Source organism: Suricata suricatta, chromosome 11, assembly GCF_006229205.1.
Source record: "Suricata suricatta isolate VVHF042 chromosome 11, meerkat_22Aug2017_6uvM2_HiC, whole genome shotgun sequence".
NCBI classification, from domain to species: Eukaryota; Metazoa; Chordata; class Mammalia; order Carnivora; family Herpestidae; genus Suricata; species Suricata suricatta.
Window position 1 is genome coordinate 27259118 of NC_043710.1, and position 13603 is coordinate 27272720.

General features: G+C 35.7%; 1 protein-coding gene across 8 annotated transcripts in view; it reads right to left on the bottom strand.

Moving 5' to 3' along the window:
- HIPK3 (homeodomain interacting protein kinase 3) overlaps nt 1-13603 on the bottom strand; it is an 88317-nt gene that overhangs the window by 58550 nt on the left and 16164 nt on the right. For all 8 annotated transcript variants that reach the window (XM_029956701.1, XM_029956702.1, XM_029956705.1 and 5 more), the window contains exon 2: nt 817-1912. In XM_029956701.1, coding sequence (XP_029812561.1) covers nt 817-1910 — 1094 coding nt within the window. In that variant the 5' untranslated portion in view covers nt 1911-1912. The remainder of the gene's footprint in view (nt 1-816; nt 1913-13603) is intronic.

The following is a 13603-nucleotide window of genomic DNA, read 5'->3' on the forward strand; positions in this document are numbered from 1 at the left end:
ACCCACTGTTTAGGGGCTCTAAAGTATACCAAGACCACAAATTCATTCTAGCTGAAATGAAAACAATACCTCAAAATTATAAAACTATGAATCTAAAACCATTTTACATACTTAAGAAGATATTTTGAATCCTAATAATCATTAGCCCTTAAGACTACATATAAAACTCCAGGCTAACACTATATTAATCATGATACTATAGCACTTTATCAAATATTTACATGGAAATTATTTTCTTCTTTAAATTCCACCCATAGCACCAACACCAAAAACCCATTACCCATAACATACAGATGGAAGTATAATGAACCGGTTATGGAAGAGTTGCCTGAAAATTCAAGGCAGCCATGGAAGTGTGTCTGAATCTTAAAATCACCAATCAGAAAAGCCTTTTGAATCCTTATCTATAACTTTTCTAAGTATTCAGTCACACTTCCTTATCTTTAATAAGTTAGTTCTCTTTAAGTGCCAAAATACCCAAAGATACATATACAAAAATACTACAAACCCTTTCCCAATATTTGAAGACTTATGTTTGATCATCATTAATAACCTGCCATTCCTTCAGGTCTTCCATTAACAATAAAAATACCAAACGTCTTTGTCATGGAACTGCAGGAGAGATTTCTACTCTGGTTAGGCAGATTTTATGCCTAAATTTAAAAAAAATCTTTATAACACCTCAAACCTAAACCGATCTTGTATGGATTTATTTATTTACCCGAGCCATCTTTTTCTCCATGTACACATGCAAAATTGTTTCATTTAGCCAAAATTCAACATATATCAAACAGTGAAAAAGTAGCTGTCACCTACCTGTAGTACCGAGATTGTAGATATGTTGAACAAACAGTCTTTGAAACATGACTGGCCGACCCAAAGTCTATCACCTTAACCCTGTATGGCTGCCGAACAGGATCCACCAACATAATATTTTCTGGTTTGAGGTCAGCATGAATTAAACCAAGACTTTTCAATTTTTTCAGTGCAGTGGCCACTTGTTGGAGAATGGGCCGAATTACTTTTAGTGGCAGGGGGCTGAACTTATTTTGTTTCAAAAAGTCATACAAGTTTTGTTCCAGCATCTCAAAGACTAAACAAGTATGGTTACGGTGCTGAAAGCATTCATAAGCTCGTACAAAGTTATATTCATCAGCATTTTCAGTACTGAGCCTTGCTAATATGCTCACTTCTATTTGACCTTGACGTGCATAAGAAGGGTGATTCTTCAAAATTTTGATTGCTACAATTTCATTTGTCCCTCTTTTCCAGCATTTGACTACCTGGCCAAAAGTGCCTCGACCAAGAAAATCAAGGACTTCATAAGTATTTTTCATGGAGCATAAAACTTCATGCTGTACTAACTGATAGTCACCTTCTCCAGTGGTACAATTCTGTTTTGTTCCTGTGGTGGTTGTCACAACTGTCACTGGATTTCCCATGTTGGTTTGCAACATTGCAGGAAGTATGGACAATTCATCGACAATCTGCATTGCGCTGCTATGATTATCCAACTCCTCACTCTTGCGCTTCAATCCACATCGCTGGGGGCCTTCTAGGAAATTTAACCTGTGTCGCCACGCCCCAATCTGAGGTGCCTCCACTTGAGCCTGCTGTGCCTGAGCTATGACCTTTGTAGCACCCGCAGTGTTTTTTAAAACAACAGCACTTGTCTGCAACGAAAAGTTGTGTCCTCGAGGTCTGTTAAATGGTATCCTTGTCTGAAAAACACTACCCTTCGTGGGAGGATGAGAATTTCCAACGTTTTTACCATTCACATAGGTCCGTGGATAGTTTCTTTCCTGGAATACACAACTGCTTGGCTCTACTTTGAGTTTCTTCACACTACAAAAGGCACTTGACTGAGTTTGATAAACATACGGTGGGTAGACCAAGACTTGTGAGGCCATACCTGGGGTGGGGGGGGGGGGAAGGAAGAAGGAAAGAAAGAAACAGTATTAACTACAAAAAAAAATTTGTTTTTAACTTTAAATCTCATAAAGAAAACTCTCAGGGGTCAAGTCCATAATTTATAAAAATAATTGAACTCCATTAAGATTTTTTTCCCTGAGAGAAGATAAGCATTTCAGTATCTCCATCATATCTTAGCAGTGTTTCAGCTATTTTGAGTAGTGAATATAAGCCTGGGAATAAGGAATTGAGCGCATTCAGTTAACCAAAAAATATTTACCACGCAGCTATAATGGCCAAGATACACCCTAGGAACTATGCCAACCATTTTGCCCCAAGAGGAAAAAATACAGATCTCTTACCTATACATATTTGGCAAAAGTAAAGCATTCTATAACCAAATTATCATTTATGAACCAACGACAAGAAAACATACACTGCATATAGTCACATTCCTTATATCTAAAGTTCAAAAAATGCCCCAGACAAAATAATCAATTGTAAAAATAAGTATTTAAACCAGATGTCGGTTCTTTGCATGATATTCTCCTTAATGTCTTTTTCCACATCCACCCTTGTACACTTAAGCAGACTTCTTTACATTCAGATCAAAGTGATACAATACCTTTTTACTAAAGATTTTCTTGGAATACACACTCACCACTCACCCTCTAGACCACAGTTGGGCATTCAGTGCTCTAATAAAAGCTTCTATGTTCTTCTAATTAGCATTCATGACATGATATTACATCATACTCTAATTGTGAATGTATCCATCACTCTTTCACACCAGATCTGAAATAAGGTGCCCAGGTTATAGAGTTGGTGCTCAATAAACATGAATTGGTCTAATTAGGTTTTTTTTATGTTTTTTTTTTTTTAATTTATTTTTGAGAGACAGAGACAGTGAGATCAGGAGAGGGTCAGAGAGGGAGGGAGACACAAAATCTGAAGCAGGCTCCAGGCTCTGAGCTAGCTGTTAGCACAGAGCCCAACACAGGGCTCGAACCCACAAACCATGAAATCATGACCTGAGCCGAAGCCAATGCTTAACCGACGAGCCACCCAGGTGCCCCGGTCTAATTAGTTTTAATATATTTCCATTCCTCACAACTTAAAAATCTGTATTGTTATTAACTAGGCAGTCTCATCTTGTTTTAACAAATCAAACATCAATTCCTTATCTCAAAAACAACCGACTGCTGTCACAATATGTAATATATGTAATATTTAAAATTGTACGAGTCACCACGTATGGAGGGAATTACTATGCAAAGGTTTAATAAGTGCTTTATTTGCAATATTTTATTTAATCATGTTAATATCTTCCCAATTTGCTGTTAAGAAACCTAAAACTCAAGAGGAACTAGGTAATTGGCCAAGGTCACATAGCTAGGGTGCAGTAAAAGAACAGGAAAATACACTGCCCTTCACACAAAAGGATAAATTTATGCCTCTTTCAACTTCCTAAACATTTTTTTTAAGATTTTATTTCTGGGGCATCTGGGTGGCTCAGTTAGTTAAGCGTCCAACTCTTGGTTTCAGCTCAGGTCATGATCTCGTGGTTTGTGAGTCTGAACTCCACACTAGGCTCTAGGCTGACAATGCAGAGCCTGCTTGGGATTTACTCTTACTCTCTTTGTGCCTCTCCCCTGCTCCTGCTCTCTCTCAAAATAAACAAACATTTCTTAATAACTACCTACTACATTTCTAAACTGATCTGGTTTTGGTAAGAAATGAGTAATAAAACCTTATTACACAAATTAAGATGTCATGTTCACTGTGTAAGAAAAAACTGTAAATTGAAATTCTGGGTTCCAAACCATTTCATCCAGCATCAGAAGTTTCAAAATTCCACCTATTTATCTCCTTTTAATGAGAAAAGCCACAGGGAAAAGTCCTTTTAAATATATTGAACCCATGAGCTAATTCACTTAGTGCTGTTTGTGTGGATCCCAACTTTCTCTTCAGCAATTTGGCATTACAGCGATTCTCATTTCAAACCACTTCTGTGATTGACACCCACAGAAATAGACTGAGAGAAACAGATGATGAAACTCAGAGATAAAAATTTCTAAAACAGTTATTATAAATATACCTGTGGATTTAAAGAAACACATGAACCTCAAAAGGAGAGACATGAAAAGCATCTTTAAAATGGAATTGATGAGCCTGGAAAACCATGCATTATCATACACAGAAAAGGGAAAAGTATTTTGGCAATATCTAACAAAACTGACATAGATCAGGCACCTCAGACATAATAAAGACTATCCACGCAGTACTGTATAAAGAAACATGATATTGGATATAACCTGAACCCCCATTCAAAATGCGCTGGGTAAACACACCTTGATACACAGACCAACTACAATCTTTAAAAAGAATGAAAATAATCTATCCTGTAACAGAACGATTCCTATATTGTTATATGAAGAAAGTTAAGATTCAGAAAAATGTGCCCTTTACAATAGATATTACCATGTATAAAATAAAAGAGTTATTTGGGGTGCCTGAGTGGCTCAGTTGGTTGAGTGTCCAACTTCAGTCCCAGGTCATGATCTTGCAGCTTGGGAGCTCAAGCCCGGCAGCAGGCTCTGCAAAGCATGGAACCTCTTCAGATCCTCTGGCCCCCTCTCTCTCTGCTCCTCCCCCACTCTCGGTCTCTCTCAAAATAAATACACTTTTTTAAAAAATTATATATGTATATATTGCATATACATTGAATATCTGTATACAGACAAACTGTGGGTTTCTTTGCCTTAGAGGAGAGTAACAAGAATTATGAAGGCAAATGATTTACTTTCCCCTGTATATCCTTTTTACCACTTTAATTTTTACTATGTAGATGTATTGCCTTTTCAAAATAAAATTTTGAATCATCTGAGAAACCTATTAAAATATATATATTTCAGGACGCCTTGGTGGCTCAGTCGGTTCAGCATCCAACTTCAGCTCAGGTCATGATCTCATGACTCCTGAGTTAGAGCCCCATGTCAGGCTCTGTGCAGACAGTTCAGAGACTGAGACTGCTTCCAATTCTGTATCTCCCTCTCTCTCTCTCTCTGTCCCTCTCCTGCTCATGTGCTGTCTCTCTCTCTCTCTCCTTCAAAAATATATAAACGGTTAAAAGAATGAAATAATATATAGGGATTTGCTTCAAAATAATAAAGAAGAGAAAATAGATGAGGATATGAGTAAAATTAAATTAGCCATAAACTGTTCATTATAGGATCTTGATAGTCAGTAAAAAGTGTTTCTACTTTTGACTGATTACATTTTTCCTTAATAAAGAGTTAAGTGAAAATATTTTAAACTCCACCCAGAAAGATTCTGATTCAATAGGTTTATAGTGAGATCCAGGCATCTGCATGTTTACAAACAAGCTCCCAAAGCCATTTAGATTCACACTAACATCTGAGAAAAAATGATCTAGATTGTACAAAAAGCTTAGCAAATTTAAGCCCTACTAATCCAAGGCCCTCAAGTCTGAAAAGATGAGGATGAAGTCCTAGGGAATAAAATGCATACCACTCTAGACCAATCCATGCCATTAAAAAAAAAAATTTAACATTTATTCATTTCTGAGAGACAGAGAAAGACAGAGCATGAGCAGGGGAGGGGCAGAGAGAGAGGGAGACACAGAATCCAAAGCGTCTCCAGGCTCTGAGCTGTCAGCACAGAGCCCAAGGCATGATTCAAACTCACAAAGCATGAGATCATGACCTGAGCTGAAGTCAGATGCTTAACCAACTGAACCACCCAATCCACGCTATTTTAAAGCAAGGTGTTATATGGACAACAGCTGAGATCCAGGTAACTGACATACAGATATTTAAGAAACCAGTACAATTTCTGAACTCTGCTGTTCCTACCTTTTCTTTCCCAATATGCCAAGCTAGAAGGCAAACAAACCAAGAGCCCCAACCAAGGTCAACTAAAGAAAGCTCAGAAAAGTACCCCTCACCAACTGCTGTGCTGTGTAGGGCCAATCTCAAAGGGGACTTTAGAAAATAAACACAGAGAAGAATGTCCCATAATATATATAACACATAAGAAGGGAAGGGGGTGGTGCTGGAGATAGCTACTATAAAGGACCACAAGCAAAGAACTCTAAACTACTAATTAACTTGGCCACTGTGACTCCCTGCCATATCCGGTATTACGCCTTTCCTTCTCCAATCCTCCACCAGATAAAACTCATGATCTGATAAGAGTATCTTATACTTGGAGTTTATGGATTTTATATAGTACAGTAAGGAGAGCACAGGAGCTGCTTAAGTCCATGGAGTCTAAAATACTGACTCATTACAATACTATTATTACCTATTATTTTCCATTGCAATTCAAACTACATTATACCTCTGTAGCTTTATTATTTATGACTTTGTCATTTGTTCTTATCAACTGACTAAGAAATGAAGTTTTGAAACACTACCCCTTTGTGAGCTGGGGCTGCCTATAATATATCACTCAGAGGATGGTGAAGACTCCTGTGAGAGCAACCATTAAGCTTCCATTCCTCAAGCGTAATCATCTCAGGTACTTGAATAGGGCCTTATTTTTCCAACCTTCTAAAAGACTTTAAGACCCATCTGAACTCTATCCAAATTTTTCACATCCTTTTATAATTACCAAAACAGCAATGTAACGAACATTGACACCTGCAAACCTGGGCCTGTCTGACCACCACTAACCACGTTTTCTTTTTTGTTCCCTTTTCAGACTTTCTGAAAAGGGAGGAAGCAAAAATAGAAATACTTTACTATCTTACATTCAATTTATTAGCCAATATGAAAATTCTGAATAATTCTGCCAAACTTATACAAAGCTCATAGGTAATTAATTGGGTTCTTCTTTAAAATGTATGTGACAGCACAAGTAGGTCTGAGTAAAGGCAATGGTGCTTTGCATTCTCCTTACTCAACTTTCTCTTACTTGTTCAAATCTAGCCGCCCGGCTAGCTCAGTCGGTAGAGCATGAGACTCTTAATCTCTTACTTGTTCAAATCTCAAATTTTTAATTTATTTTTTAAAAATATGATAAAATATGTGAAACACAAAATTTATTATTTTTAAGTGTACAGTTCAGGGGTATGAAATATACTCACACTGTTGTGCAACAATCACCAAAATCTATCTCCAGAACTTTACTCCTCTTCCGAAACTGAAACTCTATCCATTAACCAACTGTCCAGTGCCCCTGCCCCTGGCAACCACCATTCTATGCTCTGTATGAATTTATAACTACTCTATGTACCTATATATATGAAATTATACCATATTTGCTTTTTTATAACTGGTTTATTCACTTAGCATAATGTATTCAAGGTTCATGCATGTAGCAGTATGTGTCAGAATTCCCTTCCTTTTTAAGACTAAGTAATATTCCATTATATGTGTATGTCATGTTTTGTTTATTCATTCAGCCATCAAAAGATATTGGGGGGAGGTGCCTGCCTACCTCAGCCAGTGACACTTAATCTTGGGGCTGTGAGTTCAAGCCCCACATTGGGTGCAGAGATTACTTAAGAATAAAATCTTAAAAAAAAAATATTTGGGCCGCTTCCACCTTTTCACTATCATGAAGAATGCTGCTATGAACATGAATGTACAAATTTCTCTTCAAGACCCTACTTTCAAATCTTTCGTGTATATACCCACAAGTGGAATTACTGGATTATACAATAATTCTATTTTTAATGTGAGGAATCATCTATTTTCCAGAGCAGCTGTACCATTTAAATTCCAACCAGGAGTGCACAAAGGTTTCAATTTCTCTACACCCTTAACAATGCTTTTTTTTTTCTTCTTTGTAATAGCCATCTTAAAGGGTGTGAAATGGTATTTCATTGTGGTTCTCAAATCTCCATTTTTAAATCTAATTCATCAGTACTGGCTGTAATTACTGGAGCTTGATGTCATCAATAGCTATAACAAATAGCTTTCTATTTTTTTCATTTGAGTTCTTGACAAATATTAAATACTACACTTAAGACTAAACTCTAGGGGTGCCTGGGTGGCTCAGTCGGTTAAGCGTCCGGCTTCAGCTCAGGTCATGATCTCATGGTTCATGGGTTCGAGCCCCGCACCAGGCTCTGTGTTGACAGCTAGCTCAGAGCCTGGAGCCTGCTTCGGATTCTGTGCCTCCCTCTCTCTCTGACCCTCCTCTGATCGCACTGTCTCTGTCTCTCAAAAATAAATCTAAAAAAAGCATAAATTTTTTTTTTTTTTAAAGACTAAACTCTATAGAAACCCAAATTATTAGCTGGGCATTCCCAAATGACTACTGAATAATCCCCAGCTCCTTCAGACCATCAACAGAAAGTACAGATATTATTACATTACTAAAAGCATCAAGCTTTAACTTAAAATATAAATATGAAAATGATCAGTATTTTAAGATCAACAAGAATAAATGAAAATAACAATAAAAGTCTTTTAAGAAGACAGAATTTTTTGCACTAAAAATTATCTATTATTTGGATAAGAAACTGAAGCATTAAATTTATAGCCACTATTCCACAATCCAAAAAAAAAAAAAATTACAACAACCAACAAAAAGTCACCTCAAAGCAAGTTACTTAGGGAATATTTTCACTGAACTTGAAATAAGCAAATAGCTACACTAGATCAAAGTCAACCTTTGATTCTGTTTACATAAAAACCCTGCTTTCAGAGTTCTTTTCAGAAACACCTATGAACTGTTTCCAGGATATATATTAAAATAAGCAGACATAAGTGCAGTTCACTTTCAAAAGTGAACTTATTACCAAACTCTTTAAAAGGAGACTGAAGGAACAGGAAATGAAAAATACAGTTATGATTGTTTTATCAGTAATATGTACCAAAGCACCTTTAAATCTAATGGCATCAAAGCTAACAGAGCTAGAGATTATCCTATATGCAAACAGTAATATATGTTCTACACTGTTAGAGTAGTACTAAGTTTACTAAGAGAATGATGTCTTTAGTCAAATTACCAAACATACATTACAGATTACAATTGTCTTCCAGCATGCTAGGATCAGCACCAGAGGCAAAAAGACTGCAAAGTACTATGTAAAAATTATTGACCATGCTAAAAAAACAAAGGAAACACCACCACCATCACCACCCACACAAGCAGTCCCTACTACGCCAAATCCCCATCCTATTCCCGTCTTTACCTGGATCCAAACATCTCTTCTAGCCCTCTTTCTCACCTTCATCTCAATTAAACCTCAAGATCTGACCTGCACATGCAAAACAGCACTTCACTTTCTGTCCTCAAAATATTATCGATCTCTTTCTTTGACCTGCCATCTCTTTCTGATGATCCGTCCCCCACCACACAGACTCGCAATATCCTTTGCTAAATTCTAGTTCCTCTCCTTCTAGTAAAATAGATTCAAAATTAACACTTCTCTTACGTAACACAAAAGGTATTTTTAAAGATGCTTAGCAGTAAAGGAATCCAAGATTCTAAACCTGAATACAGTAGCTCTCAATCTTTTTCCTGATACATAAGTATGATGAAGTCAGAAGAAGTAAACACTTTAGAGGAGGTAGTATTCAAAAGCAAAACTTTTTCAGAGAGGTGAAAACACTTTAGGGAAGGTGGTCTTTACCAAAACATTTTTATGTGCAAATCAGTAAGTAAGCCATTCTAAGAAAGAGGATTTATGCATCAATATAATACTTTCAACCCTGCAGAATGCCATTTTGAAAATAACAGGGTCAACCTAATTCACCCAGCTAGTAAACCAAAGAAAAGTTATTCTATTCATAAACAACTTCTGCATTCCTCACAAATTCTAGAACAGAGTTAAATGAATAAAACCTAATGTTGTATTAAAGCCACACATATTTTCAAATTTACTTTCTTCTAAGGTACTGCAAACATCAGTTGTATTACAACTCAAAGTTTTGTGCAAATGTACAAATGCCTTGATTTCACAAAGTCTGACAAAGAGATCAAACAAGATAGAATAATATCTCAAAGTAACAATAGTGTCTATAATCTAGTTTCACGTAAATTATAGATTATTCCAGCTTGGTTTACCCATAAAGATTTTGCTTTCATGAATACACCTAGAAAATCGGTATACCTAGAAAATATGCTTCAACTGAAAACTTGTCAACATTTCATAGAGGAGACAAAGGGACATTTTTCTAAAGAGCTTTCAATCTGAAAGGTAAGGTATTAAATACAGAAAAGAATACTTAAAAAAGTATTACACTATTTTCATGAAACAGTAATTAATTAAAGAGCCATGAATTAAACAATTTGTTATTGCAATGGAATTCTGACCACTTTATTTTGAAACCTCTCATAAGCACAGTACTTTTATTATATTTTGATTTGTTGTATGTACTTTCAAAAAAATCATGTAACAGCCCACGAAATACTTATGGTGAATGAAAACCTTTAGATAAAAGCTGTACTATTTAAACTGGAGTTTAATTTTCTGCTAATTGGCCTAATTTCAACTTATTTCTCATATGACAAATGAGTTAGTAATCTATGAAAGTTGTAAATAATTTACTTTTTAATCATCTTATAGCTACATCCACTGTAAATATTATCAAATAATGTCTTCATATTATTTAAGTCTACCTTTACTACCATACTTGTATCTTGCAACAATTAGCCTATTCTCAGTTACAAGTCTGAACTGTAAAGACTCAGTTATTACATGAAGCAAAAGAAGAAGAGTTTAGCTTCATTAGCTACCTAAACTTTAATTTGTAACAATAAAATACAGGTGAATCTATCAGGGTTTTTTAAGGACAACTTCAAAGAAATAGATCATAAATTTTGGGGAAGAAAAAAACTGCTAATTTAATTCAATGGAAAACTCTTCTATAAACTATTTTCACTTGTAAATTCAAATTTGGGGTACAATTTTTTAAAAAATCAAGTTAACTTACCTGAATTTAATCACTCTTGCCTTTTTTTTTTTAAGGTTATTATCTTTAAGTAATCTCTAAACCCAAAGTAGGGCTTGAACTCACAACCCCAAGATCAAGAGTCACATGCTCCACTGACTGAGCAAGCCAGGCACCCCACACTCCGGTCTTTTTTAATATGTACAAACTTTAAAGGCAAAAAAGTTTATAAAACTCCTTTGTATTTTGTATGGACTGAACAGGTAACCATATGCTTCATTTTGGAATGGCTACCCACCTCACCCTACCCTATCCAAAATGAAAGAGGATCTTCACTGCTTTATTATTTTTAAAAAAGTCTCCAGTTAGTTATTTCCCAAATTTTTATCATATAATGACCACCTGTGAACTTATAAAAAGTTTACATTGCTGTATTTGTCCCTCATTACATTTGAACAGTTTCACACCCACATGCTCTAATTATTCTCCAACTGAAGTGCTAGAATTTTCTTCAAGAGGATAAATAGAAAGAGGGGGGGAACCTTCACCAATTTCTACCTTTTCATTCCAAAGAACATTAAGGTGGTGGGGGGAACCCTGCAACTATAAATGTCTCACAACACAAAATACACCGTGGTCAGCCCAAATAGAGGTTTATATTTTTATATCTTTCAGTTTAAAATTGATGTTATGTTTTTAACAAATCACAAACCTCTGAAAAAAGTTTTCTTTAAACAAAGATAGAAAAAGCACAAGGGAAAGATGAGAAAAGCTGACTTTTCTGACAACACACATAACTAAGACAAGACCTGAAAAAATCATATTGTGTTTGGCAAAATTCAGTAGAAAAATGGGCATAAAATATATACAAGCAATTCACAGAAAAGGAAATGCATACCAAAACTTATTTTTAAAAAATTGCCAGCCTCACTAGTAATAAGGAAAACACTAATTAAAACTACAGTAAAATGCCATTTTATACCATTAGACTGACAAAAAGTAGTCTACCAAGTACTCAACCCACCTACAGAAACTCATGTTAAAAAAAAAAAAAAACCCACAGGTAAAATAATGTTCACTGCTATTCTGCATATTTATAGCAAAATTTTGAAAAAGCCTGATTGTCAGAGAAGAATAAAGTGTGGCTTTTTCATACAATGCACACAATACAAGTGTGGCCTATACCACAATCATCATATATTCATGTACCATAAAAAAAAAAAAAAGAGGAAAACACCAATTACAAGGGTGTGACATCATTGATTTTAAGATGATGTATCACAATTTCAAGATGTTAAAATGTGAGAGAAATTGCGTATGTTAGAATTAAGGACATGCAAAACTGAATTCACTGAAAATACTTTTACGAACATGGATAAATCTCAAAGCAACAACGTAAAACAAAAACAAGCTGAAGAAGTACATTATCATATATGAAAAAGCTAACAACAGACAAACCTATGCTGTATTTAGACATATTAACTTTGTGGAGCACCTGGGTGGCTTAGTCGGTTGAGTGTCCGATTTCACCTCATGTCAAGATCTCCCAGCCTGAGTTCGAGCCCCGCATCAAGCTCGCTGCTGTTAGCACAGAGCTTGCTTTGGATCTTCTGTCTCCCTCTCTCTCTGCCCCTTCCCTGCTTGCATTCTCTCTCCCTCAAAAATAAATAAATCTTCAGATATATTAATTACATGGTCAAAGTATAAAAACACATGGAAACGATAAACATGCCAAAAAGAAAGTGAAAAGGAGGGACTTCAACTCTGTGACTTTTATTTTGCACCCAGGATGACAACTTCATAGGAGCTGATTATATTATTCCCTACACTTTCACAGCCTAAATTTACATTAATATATTGTTCAATGAGGAGGGGGAAAAAATACCAGAAAATAACCTCTTCAACTGACTGTATTTTTAAATATATGTATATATATATATAAAACCATTTTAAATATATTTTATCAGCATATTCAATAGCCATATCCTATTTCAGTCCTTTTTTTTTTTCTCAATTTTTCTTTCAATTCAAATCAAGTAAAGCCATTTAGGAGCAGGAAGACATAGCAATGAAGAAAACATGTTTTCTCATCGATGAGCTTCTTCTAGCAAAAGGGAAACACACATACCTATATAACCGCATCACTAACAACGTAGTGACCTAAGATGTGCAAGATACGCAGGTAGCAGAGAAAATAGAAATGATTAAAGAATGCCCTGAAAGAGCATGAAAGGACTGACTAAATTAACCTATAAACTAATATTTTTAACGTTTATTTATTTATTTAGAGAGAGAGAGAAAACACATGCGTGACAGCAAGAGTGGGGGAGGAATGGGGCAGGGAGAGAATCCCAAGCAGGCTCCTGGCTGTGAGCACTGAGCCAGACACAAGGCTCAATCTCAGATCTCATGAACAGTGACATCATGACCTGAGCAGAAATCAAGAGTTGGATGCTTAACCAACTGAGCCACCCAGGCACCCCCTCTCCATAAGCTAAATTTTGAAGTATCATGGGAAGAAGTCTCCTACGTAGAAAAGACGACTCCATGAGATACAAGTCAATAGCATATACCAAGTCAGAGACTAATGAAATATGACATGTTACCTTTATTTGGCTAGAGAAAAGGACCACAAATTATGATTGGCCAAATCCAACCCAGCCTATTTTTGTATTGTCCACAAAGAAAGAATGGTTTTTACATTTTTAAAAGGTTGTTTAAAAAAAAAGTATGCAACAGAGACCATATGTGGCTTGCAAAACTAAACTATTTGCCATCTAGCTCTTTAAGAAAGTTCGCTAACCTCCATACTAGAACGTAAC